The sequence below is a fragment of the Anabrus simplex genome, chromosome 4 (genome assembly GCF_040414725.1).
Source record: "Anabrus simplex isolate iqAnaSimp1 chromosome 4, ASM4041472v1, whole genome shotgun sequence".
Lineage (NCBI taxonomy): Eukaryota > Metazoa > Arthropoda > Insecta > Orthoptera > Tettigoniidae > Anabrus > Anabrus simplex.
The window spans coordinates 436,789,708-436,802,433 of record NC_090268.1 but is presented as its reverse complement, the minus strand read 5'-3'; the positions used below and the strand labels follow the sequence as shown (position 1 = coordinate 436,802,433).

At 41.5% G+C, this 12,726-nt stretch overlaps 1 protein-coding gene across 1 annotated transcript in view; it reads left to right on the top strand.

The window, feature by feature from the left end:
• The window catches only part of LOC137500512 (integrin alpha-PS4-like), a 93,617-nt gene that overhangs the window by 36,146 nt on the left and 44,745 nt on the right, over window positions 1-12,726 (top strand). Inside the window, exon 5 of the mRNA XM_068227438.1 lies at window positions 3,118-3,259. Within this exon, the coding sequence (XP_068083539.1) occupies window positions 3,118-3,259 (142 nt within the window). The remainder of the gene's footprint in view (window positions 1-3,117; window positions 3,260-12,726) is intronic.

Below are 12,726 nucleotides of genomic sequence, written 5' to 3'. Positions count from 1 at the left end.
GTGGCTTTGTTTCCAAACAAGAGCACGAGGAATTTGCCGCCACCACATTTCAAAGGTATCTAGCTAAAGAGTACAGCACTGAGGTTTGTGATGCAAGATGGCGGATGACAGCTGTCAAAAAGCACGTGAGTTTGTAAAGCACGTGGAATTTGCCACCGGCACAAAGAGGGCAGCACGGTGCTCTCTGGCGGTTGACAGCTGTCAGAAAAGCACATGGGTTTGTTTCCAAACAAGAGCATGTAGAATTTACTACCACCACATAGAGGGCAGCACGGTGCTCTCTTGATTAAAGATGACGGATGATAGCTGACAAAAAAGCGCATAGGTTTGTTTCCCAACAAGAGCATAAAGAATTTTTCAGATTGCCGCCACTATATTTCAAAGGTATCTAGCTAAAGAGTGCACCACTGAGGTTTGCGATGCAAGATGGCGGATGACAGCTGTGACGTACTACATTTCAAAGGTAAGTAGCTAAAGAGGGCACCACTGTGCTCTATGGATTAAAGATGGCGGATGACAGCTGTCAAAAAAGCACGTGGATTTGTTTATCTCGCGCTAGTGAGGTTAAGTTGGTAGAACTAAGGTTTAGACCCGTCAAGATGGCAGCACTGCCGATGACAGGTGACGAATTTACATCTACTACGATAAAGAGGGCAGCACTGTGCTCTCTGGATTAAAGGTGGCGGATGACAGCTGTCAAAAAAGCACGTGGCTTTGTTTCCAAACAAGAGCATGAAGAATTTCTCAAATTGCCCCCACTACATTTCAAAGGTATCTAGCTAAAGAGTGCAGCACTGAGGTTTGCGATGCAAGATGGCGGATGACAGCTGTGACGTACTACATTTCAAAGGTAAGTAGCTAAAGAGGGCACCACTGTGCTCTATGGATTAAAGATGGCGGATGACAGCTGTCAAAAAAGCACGTGGATTTGTTTATCTCGCGCTAGTGAGGTTAAGTTGGTAGAACTAAGGTTTAGACCCGTCAAGATGGCAGCACTGCCGATGACAGGTGACGAATTTACATCTACTACGATAAAGAGGGCAGCACGGTGCTCTCTGGATTAAAGATGGCGGATGACAGCTGTCAAAAAAGCACGTGGCTGTCAAAAAACACGTGGCTTTGTTTATCTCGCGCTAGTTAGGTTAAGTTGGTACTACTGAGGTTTAGGCCCGTCAAGATGGCAGTACTGAGGTTAGCGATGCGTTGTTGTCTGTCAAAAAGCACGTGGCTGTCAAAAAACACGTGGCTTTGTTTACCTCGCGCTAGTTAGGTTAAGTTGGTACCACTGAGGTTTAGGCCCGTCAAGATGGCAGCAGTGAGGTTAGCGATGCGTTGTTGTCGATGACAGCTGTCAAAAAGCACGTGGCTTTATTTACAAATTCAAATCTCGCGCCAAAATTCAAATTTCCCGTCAAAATTCAAATTTCCCGCGGGTGGTGGAGGGACCCCTGGGAGCCCGGAGGAGGTGGTGGCGCCGGAATCCTTGTATTATACTACTCAAACTCATCCGTCTACTGATGTAATCCCACGCCGTCTCTCCACTGACAGCTCGGAACATACCACTTTGTCGAGCAGCTCGTCTTCTTTCTCCCAAGTCTTCCCAGCCCAAACTTTGCAACATTTTTGTAACCACACTCTTTTGCCGGAAATCACCCTGAAAAAATCGAGCTGCTTTTCTTTGGGTTTTTCCAGTTCTTGAATCAAGTAATCCTGGTAAGGGTCCCATACACTGGAACCATTCTCTAGCCGGGATCTTACCAGAGACTTATATGCCCTCTGCTTAACATCCTTAATACAACCCCTAAATACCATCATAACCATGTGCACAGATCTGTACCCTTTATTTACAATCATATTTATGTAATTACCCCAATGAAGATCCTTACTTATATTAACACCTATGTACTTACAATGATCCCCAAAAGAAACTTTCAACCCATCAACGCAGTAATTAAAACAGAGAGGACTTTTCTATTTGTGAAACTGACAACCTGACTTTTAACCCCGTTTATCATCATATCATTGCCTACTGTCCATCTCACAACATTATCGGGTTCATTTTACTGTCGCTCACAATCTTGTAACGTAATTATTACTCTGTATAGAATAACACCATATGCGAAAGGCCTTACATCTGATTCCACTACTTTACACATATCATTGATATATACAAGAAAACATAAAATTCCAATAATACTGCCTTGAGGAATTCTCCTCGTCATTAATTATTAAATTACATCAATATTTTAGCATTTTAGGTCTTATTTCCAGATATCAGTAACACAGAAGACGTCTTTGAGCATCTCTGTACGTAGAGGATTAGGGATCTGGTCTAGTATTGAGTCACTTCAAAGTATATCAGTATTTTAGAACTATTCACAGTTTTAAATGTCCAGTTAGCACGCAGGACCTTGGTCCAAGAGGTCCCGGGTTTGATTCACGGCAGGGTCGAGTATTTTAACATTAATTGGTTAATTACGATGGCATGGGCAGCTGGGTGTGTGAGTCAACTCTATTATTAGAATTCATCATAGACAGGACTCCATTTTCACACCAAAAATATGCTGGGGCTGTACCAAACTTTAAGGCCACGACCGCTTCCTTCCCACACCTAGGCTTAGCCTATCCCATCGTCGCCTAAAGACCTATCTGTGTCGGTGCGACGGAAAGCAAAACTGCAAAAAGTTTATAAGATAATACTTTATCGAAACCCAAAAAATCTGAAAAAGGGAAAGAAGGAGGCTTCTTCTATGTACCTCACTGTATCATGAGGTTTCTAGTTTATATAGGTAGGTTAAATAGTAGTTTGTTAAAATTTCGGGAGAACTTGCGAACCTTGAGACGACCTGAAAATACTGCAGTGTTTCTCAGCGGTGTGCGCTTCTCTGTCCAAGGAACACCGTGTCTTCTTTTCGGTCGTTCGTCTCGCTTTAACCCGTTCGTCACTATCTTTTCTTCATAGGAGATCTCTGCCAAAGGCGTCTTCGGGTTTGGATCTTTTGTTTGGTGTTTCTAATATTTTTATTTTATTTAAATTATTATAAAATTTGACTAATATAATCAAAAACTCCGGATGTTAAGAAAGCACTGATCTTACTTTAGTGTTCTTCTGCTCAGGCTTGTGCACCTCGGTGGAGTCACTGGTTCAATGCCACGAGTTGTTCAGATGCCGGCTGCTTTCTCGGTCTGTGCTACTTCATGAAAGATGCCGGAGAAGAGAAAAGTGTAGAACGGCTGAACCAGAAGATCGACCCTAATGGTAAGCCCACGATTCTCACAATCCCTCCAAGAAATTATACGAGGCTATTGGTACCAAAAAGAGCAATCTTCACCTTCCTGCATTTTACAGTAGAAGTAATTTTTTATGTTCCGCCTCTGTGGTGTAGTGGTTAGTGTGATTAGCTGCCAGCTCCGGAGGCCCGGGTTCGATTCCCGGCTCTCCCGCGAAACCTGAAAAATGGTACGAGGCCTGGAACGGGGTCCACTCAGCCTCGGGAAGTCAAATGAGTAGAGGTGGGTTCGATTCCCATCTCAGCCATCCTGGAAGTGGTTTTCCGTGGTTTGCCGCTTCTCCTCCAGGCAAATGCCAGGATGGTACTTACCTTAAGGCCAAGGCCGCTTCCTTCCCTCTTCCTTGTCTATCCCGTCCAATCTTCCCATTCCCCCAAAAGGCCTCTGTTCACCATAGCAGGTGAGGCCGCCCGGGCGAGGTACTGTCATCCTCCCCAGTTGTATCCCCCGATCCAATGTCTAACGCTCTAGGACACTGCTCTTGAGGTGGTAGAGGTGGCAACCCTCGCTGATTCCGAGGGAAAAACCAACCCTGAAGTGTAAATAGATTAAGAAGAGGAAGTTGAAGAAGAAGAAGAAGAAGTAATTTGTACCTAATATATTTCTATTCACACTACCTGAATATTTTTGTCTTATGTATATAGCAAACGGGCTTATGGGAATAATGAAACAAAACCAATCACATGATTAATAGTTAAATATATATTCAAAAATGTTTGATACAAACAAACCGATTTTCGAGGATATTGCTATTTTTGATATCAACACGCCTGAAGATTACTCTTTCTGATAATAACATATAGAACTGTGATGCCTACACTCTTTACCTATATACACGATGTTAGGGGTATGGTGCAGATATTTTGCTGATCGGTAAAGAAAAATACTTCTCAGAATGTATGATATGTACTTTTTACCTTGTCCTTTTAGTTTCCCATAACTGAGCCAAATATTTCAGGACCTAGTGTGTTTTGAACGGCCGTAGTAGGATACGACGATTATGTCATTCTGTCCTCGTGTAGTGGAGGTACAGTAGCAAAGTATAGGGGTTGTTGAACCTGTTTCTTATCGCAGGCAACTCATGTTGTTGTGGTCTTCCCTCATCCGCTTGGCAAGTAGGGGAGATTGAATCACGTGCCAGACCACTTGGTTTACTTGAAAACCAGTCTACGGTTCTCTGTGTGAAAAGTACACAAAATCCTTACCGAAGTATGCAACTTGCACCTTCTCATGTTACCGCCGAGTGTTATTTTATACTCGTCATGTACAATATGTAACGTCGAATATCCGTACCAGCACATACATGCGAGTCAAGTTTTGTGCAATTGTGTGTGATTTATAAGACACGTCAATGACATTACTCAGTGATCCAAGCTGACAAAAATGAAGGGAATAGTTAATGAGTTAATGATAAGTGGACCAGGTGACTTGGCCGAGCAGTTAGAGCGTCCGGGAGGTAGTAGGTTCGAACACCACCAGCCTTGAAGACAGTTTTTCGTGACTTCCCATTTTCACACCAGGTAAATGCTGGGAAAGTACTGTAATTAAGGCCATGACCGCTTCCTTCCCATTCCTAGCCCTTTCCTATCCCATCGTCGGCAAAAGACCTATCTGTATCGATGCGACGTAAAGCAAATAGTAAAAATAAACTGAAAAGTGGGTGAAAAATTTCTGTGCTGTTATTGTGACAGTCTACGTTGAATTTGTGACAATAGACAATGCGATTTGTCTATGCTATGTTCATAAAATGTTCAGGTCTATAAAAGGACGGTGGACACTGAAAAGAAGAGGCTATAAGTATTCAGTGAAAGTGTTATTAATGAGACAAATTTCAAACACCGTAGTTGCAACCATGCGTGAACATTGCTCGAAAGATGAAGAGCTACTATGGAAGTGACGGCGGGTAATTTCAATAGAAGGCCTACTATTGGACAGTATGTGCCGTAATTGACCCGTTTAATTAGAGCTCCGTTTATAATAGTGTTACTACTACTACTGCTGCTAATAATAATAATAATAATAATAATAATAATAATAATAATAATAAACCTTCCATGAACTAATTTTTACGGTTTTCGGAGACGTCGAGGGGCAAGATTTTTTTACCGCAGGAGGTTTTTTACATGCAAGTAAATCTGCGGACACGAGACTGACGTATTTTAGCACCTTCAAATACCATCGAACTGAACCGCCATTTAATCTGCCAAGTTGGGATTAGAAGGCCAGTGCTCTATCGTCCGAGCTACTCAGCCCGGCATTAGAGCTTAGAGTAAGTTGGTAGTGCGGTTGGGGGCGCTCAGCTGTGAGCTTGCATTCGGGAGATAGTGGGTTCGAACTCTATTGTCGGCAGCCAGGAATGTGGTTTTCCGTGGTTCCCTATTTTCACACCAGGAAAATGCTGGGGCTGTAACTTTACTAAGATCGCTTCCTTCCCACTCCTATCCCTTCTCTCTCCCATCGCGGCCATAAGACCTCTCTGTGTCGGTGCGACCTAAACCCAATGTTAAATGTCATCATATTTAGGACATTATACTGCACCATTTCCTGTCTTTCGCTCCAGTAAAGCGTGCACTTGTTCGATAAGTGGGTGAAACAAAATTCTAGCTAAACTTATACTGAAGAGTATATTGACAGGATAAATGGAGATATATCTTGAAATGAGAAGATAAGGGGGTAGAATCGATTTATTTATCCAAAAACATAAAAATTGGTCCATGCTAATTTGAAATGTCGTGAATAAAACAAAACAAATCGACCTCAAATAGTCGTAAACTTGCGATGTACGCTTAAATGAACACTTGAGAATGAATAACAACCAACTAAACAAATGCGGAACACGACCCGGTAACTCAATTCAGATGACATCGTCTATATACATGGGAAACGTTCATTCGTTACGTATTAATATTTATTGCGCCAGATAAGTACTATAATCCATTTTTCCCGTGGGCATCGACGTAGAAATCGCTTGTATTATGAACCGGGAATGCTAATACATTGGTACAATACCTATTACACTATATTTACATCCCGGCTAATGCGGATAATATACATAAAAACACTTTGGCAAAGGAGGTTCCCTATTATATCTTAACACTAACACTGAATCTACTATGAGCCCGTGCTTATACAAACATATACCAGGCAGAAATGGTTATCAATAAAATTCAGTTAACGAGCTGATAAACCCAAGTTAAACAAAACAGGATATAACATCACAAGGAAACACACACAACAAGGTCACCTGTAGGAAAAACATACATGTATACAACACTTAAAAATAACAGAGATATCGGCCATCGAATCCGACTTCGACAGGCTACGTTGGTTAGCGTCTGCAAGCAGACACAGATGGTCTCACATATATCCGTTACTTCAGTCGATCAGCTGTAATAGAACCAAACAAATATTCACAGGCAATAGAGGGCTCAGACTGGCAAGCTTAACGAGATTGTCATTACACATTCTCTGGCCATGAGGTGAAAAAGCAGCTCTCGACTCTCAGCTGGGGACTTTCACTATCTATGGAGGTCCACATAATGAGGCAGGTCAGTGCCTGTAACAAATACAGTAGAGATAATACGCGACACTGAGCGAGATATCGAGGGACAGCTATTGGAGCTCACTCTAGCGGATAGAGCTGAACGGTACTGATTCTGTCATAAGAGCACGTGTATTTTTGTGTGAAGTTTTTGGTGTTATGCGTTTTCAGTGAGTTGACATAATTAAATAGTAGCGTGTGTCATTCCTTTATATCTCCTCTCAACATGAGGGGAAAGGTATGTGCTGTGTTTGGCTGCAGTAGTTACGAAGTAGAGAAAAATGCGCGTTCGTTCTTCAGGTTCCCTTGTGACAAGAACATGTAAGTAATATTGTGTTTACATATATATTCTTCCAGTGACAGAGATTTTTATAGTACTTCATAATCGTCTGACCTGCTCGACCCATGTTTTAACGGGCTTAAAATATAATACGCATATTTTATTGTATAGTGCAGCAGTTAACCTTCAATACCGATGTGTTGTTGTAGGTGTGATCTGTGGGTTTTGAAATGTCACAGAAGCGATTTGGATAAAGTGTACAAGAAAGAAGGGACGTTACGCTTGTATAAGAATTATAAGATCTGTTCAGATCATTTCCAGGCCAGCGACTTTAAAAATCCTCGACTATACAGCCAAGGGTATGTTACATTTTTACTCTAATTGTACGTAAATATTCCTCAAAGCATCACTATCGACAACATTTTCAAACTTTTCTTTCTCTTATCCCTCTTCTCAGGTTAAAGCCGGGATTTTATAGATTTTCTTTCTGTTAGTAGGCTTCATGTTAAGAGGAAAATTGTCCAGCTATTAAATGTTAATTCATTGCATCATATGTGTAAGGAACGTGCCGATATTTTTATTGACAAATGTCTTAATGTGATGATACAATGTTTTTAAATGAAGAAAAAAGACAAATCCAACCGTAAGATTTCAGGCAGGTATGTTAAAGCTACAAAAGTAATGCATAAATGAAAGATCAAGCCATTTCACAGCAGTCCATTTCACACCATGTTTATATGTATAATTTCAGTCTTTGAAAAATAACCTTTTAAATAATTCTTCATTCATTTATCCAGAATTGCTTTAGCAAGTTCGAAGTTAATATCTCAATACCACTTTCTTTCTAGACGTAATTTATTTATCCATTTCCGTATATACATTTCCATTGATATTTGAATTTAGCGCGATTTGTTCAGGTCAAGGCACTAGGAGCGCCACCATCGAATTGTCTCCCATTTTAGCAAGGTAAAATCCGTAAGTGTCGTGTATTGTCTCCACTGTATTTGCCTGTAATACACCTCCCCAGAAGGTAACAAATATCCTTTCACCTTCTCCGCTCGGCCGTTGCATTCTCTGCAACTCCACGGCCGACCTTTTATTTCATATTCAGACACAGCTCCCAGCAATAACATGGCACATCTTGCCTAATCACATATACTTGGCCTTAAATTCATCCCTCTGGCATTTAAAGCTTTTTACTTCACGTATCTTGGGTTCAATCCCGAGCTAGTTTCTCGGACTTACCTCTTATGTCCCAACGGCGGACGCATTGTCACTGCAGTTCTCGTAGTAGCTGAAATAATACATTCCGCATGTATAGAAAGAATCCTTCCTAAGATTTAAACTGTAAACTGTCGTAAATATTATTAACGCAGAAGGCATCTAGCCTGCTTGAAAATAAGGACTTTCACCCTAAATATCTTGAAGAAAATATGACATGAAATGACTCAGAAATACACTACACAAACAAATCAAACAACAATTTCGTTACTCCCAGCGTGTTCCCTCTATCCCATCTAACTATAATATACAAGTTTCCTGGGCTAAATACATGCACACCAGCCTCAGTCAAACATTTAACTTTAACTGATCTTAAACAAAACTCCAGCCAAAATGGCTGACATTTAATTCTACTAAACATATTGAAAAATTCCCTAATCTAATGTATTAGCCTTTCCGGAATATGCCTTACAATGATTGTGGTACTTATCTTTTGCAATTAGCTGCCATTCGTCAGGAATCCCACAGCCGCATTATCAGGGCTGCTCAGCTCATCATGACAAAGGTGAGCGTAGCTTGACTGTTCCTGGCGTCGACTCCACGTACAGCCATGATGTCTTCTTTACGTCCCTGTAAAACTCTATAGAATTTTTGTGGATTACAATCACTTCTTCACCGCTTTGCGTGTACGAGTACACAATATCAATTCTAATGTTAGACTGCAATTTGCTAAGCCTACACACAAGTAATTAGTTCGACCGGAGTGTCATTAGATCAAGGGTCTAGGCCCAATCGACATTAGTCCTTCTAAGCGGCTATAAAATGATCGGATCGCACACGATTCATATATGTAACTCGCAATCACGTACCGATATAAGATACTGGTCACTGTTCGAAATGTACATTTATCTCATGCGAGGGTCTCGAGCTATGATCAATTCGTATTAATAAAAGTATTATATCCGCAGTACCAAACCACTCGGTCTTTCTATTTGTACGAATCAAAATCAGGATAAAAGAGTTATCCTATAAGAGTATTGCTCGAGAGAAACAACAAATTAAATACCGACGCGTATAACCATTTTTAGTCAGTACAAAGAAACTCGCGCAAAACGTGCAGTTCGCACCAAATACTTCTGTAGAATGGGGCCGCTTCCCCCACCACGTGTCTGTAAATAAACTTTAAATAAAATAAATTTTTAATGTAGGCTGAGTGAACCTCAGGGCCATGTGCACCTCCGGAAGTGGAAATCTCGTTTCTCAAATTTTACAGCTTCCTGACAGGGATTCTAACCCACGTCCTTCCGGGCAAACCGAGCACGACTTTACTGTCTCGGCCAGGCAGCCCCTAATAATAATAATTATTAATTATTATTATTATTATTATTATAAAAATTATAATAATAATAAATAATATAAAATTATTATTATTAATATTATTATTATTATTATTATTATTGTTACGGAGTTTTCCGTGGTAGGTAGAGGTGAAAGAAGGTGCGGGTGTGAATAGGTCTCCAGCTACGAAAGCAAAATTAATTTAAAATTTAACAAGGTTATATTTTCTTTTCAAAAACAAAGAAATAACAAGCATGGCAGGTACAAAGTAGCAAATCAAAAAGGGTAGTTACAATATTTACAGGAATTGGGCTTCGCGCCCTGATTTTACACTGCTTGGGCAATCAGCTCAGTTTTACCCCAAACACGAGTTTTAACAGAGGGGCAGAAAACCCCATTCATACCTAGGAGCCCTTGCTCCAAACTACACAGAAAAGCCTCCACAAGGCATACAACACTCAATTTTCAAAAGAGCCACTCGCTCTCAAAATTTAAGCCTCTCCCAGGCCACACCAAACTCCACCTTCAAGTTGTCCTCACTGGACATAGACACAGGGGTAAAATACCCAACCTACTGAGGTCTATTAAAAAAATAAAAATGGGCAATTACATGACCTCTAAAATAACAATTTGAGAAGAGGCGATCTTGCACTCCTAATACACTTGTTTTTTAAAACCTAATCTGGCTCTAGGCCACTAATGCAAGGGCTAATCCCATACTACCGAGGTGACTTTAGAAAAGAGCAATTTGTTTTACATTAACGAAGAATAGGTTGAGAAAATAAGTTCACCTCAATACAATGTGAGTGGGAGCTCGAGAGGGTTAGCACTCTCTATCCCAATATGCAGCTTAAAAGAGACTAGAAGAAAAGATCGTTACATTTTAGGAAAAGGTTACATGGAGGAACGCTTCGCACCCGCCCCGAGAGTTAAACTGCTGAGCTAGCAAAGAAAGAATTTATTAATCGGCCATTACCTTATTGCTGACCGCTGCCGAGGAAAGAGGCGCTTCCCGCCTCCTGCTATGTACTTTATACACTGAAAGATGGAACAGAAGTGGCCCGGAGACCCAAAAATCAGCAGTTTATATCCTCTCGCGGAAGGTTCTAGGTGTCAGGGGAATGAAAACACCCTCCCACAAATTTTTATTGGCTAGGGTACAGAAACATATTCAAGTTGGGGGACGATACCTATGATTGGTCAGAGATTAATAACAGAAATTCGGGATTGGTTAAATGCAAAACAAGGGGAAAGAGAGGGGTATACAGCCAACTTAAACAATAACAGAAAAAAAATTTAGCAAAGACAAACATATGAAATAAAAATTTCTCCAACAAAATAGTTCTTTGACTTCGCACTAGGTTGCACTATTGTTGATCTTCAGTAGTGTCCTCTAGAAGAGAAAGTTCACACTTCTTACTTCAAGCGAAACAAAAACCCATCACAAATGACACAGTTCAAAAACTCAAAATTTTCCACGTGGTGACATCTTCTGAGAAAGTAGAGAATTAATAGCGTAGATAAAGTTCAGACTTCCTCCAGCAGAGGAGTTTCAACTGGCGCACATTTTAAATTAGCGGAGTGGAGGTGTACCGCCCGGTACAGACCTCCCCCCCCCCAAAAGTTCCTCCCGGGGTGACACATGAAATTGTTTGAAAACAAGGTCCAAGTTTTGGATGTAGATATGGAGATTAATTGCCAAAAAAAAATTTATAAGATTTTCTTAATTTGGTTTGATTTAGTTTCAAAATTTTGTTGTTGCAGATGAAGAATAGTTTTTAAGTTTGTAGAAGTAGAATTCTGAGGATAAACTTTTAATACTTAAAAGTGATGAAAAATTTTGCAATGTCCACCAAATATTGCTGTTGAATTCCCGAGTGTAGTCATTGCTTATCGTAACTGTCCATGTAGTTGAGGTTGATGAAGTTGGATGGCCAGACCGGCCATTGCAGCTTGCATCCAAAGGAGGCCGCTCGGACCCCTCAAGTACCCTGAGATACCGCTCGCCCGCACTATGAGGGGAGCAGAGGTGTTGAAACACGCCGCGCCCGCGGTGAACATTATACAGGCTGCGGGCTAGTAGCAGGTCGTGCGCCGCACATCAGCCTTGGCCGGGAGGAGAGCTCCGGCGCGCCGTGCACATGTCGTCCTCGCTGGGGCCGAGGGGGCCCATCCTCGAACCCAGCCGCGGCACAGCGCCGCGCGGCTGCGGGGGCACTGAAACATTTAAGCTAGACGGCAGAATTGTTGGACAATTATCATTTTTTTTGAGGGCACAGGCTTGTAGAGAGATTGAGGGGCCAGCGGCGTGCAGATATCCATGGCATTTCATCTAATCCAGCCACTGTGTGTAGTGGAGCAGGAGACGGGAGCGTGGTAATGGCCGTGGCAAGGACAGGATGGCAGTTTAACAAATCGGGGGAGGTTTCACAGAAATGCTTACATATAAAATAAAATAGAAGGAGCAGAATGCCTTAAGAGTGGAACTCAAAAAAATAATATATAACCTTCATATTCCTATCAAATTATATGAAGCAAGTTGACACAAAATTTACACCGGTTTCACCTGGGACAGATGAACCCTAAATATCCTCTCGGTGGCTGGATTGCTTACTAACAATGTAACCGGCGTAAGAAAATCGAGAATGATGCATGGCCCATGAAATCTGGGGGCAAGCTTGCCCGCGGGAACAAAATTCTTGACCATCACCTGGTCACCTACCTTCAAAGTGGTGGGTCTCCGTCCACGATCATACTTTTCCCTAACCTTTTCATGAGATACCTTAAGATTGGCTTTCGCCTTCTTCCAAAGATCTTTAATATTATCCGGATCTATTGTCTCGGGTAGAATGTCACTCAGAGACCAAAGGTTAGAGAGCGGCGTGTTGGGAACAAACTTGAACATCAAGGAAGCTGGAGTAAACTTATGAGATTCATGAACCGCCGAATTCAAAGCAAAAGCTAACCAATGCAGGGACGTGTCCCACCTGGAATGATCTTCATGATGATAGGCAATAAGTGCGGACCTGAGATTACGATTAACCCGTTCAGCCAG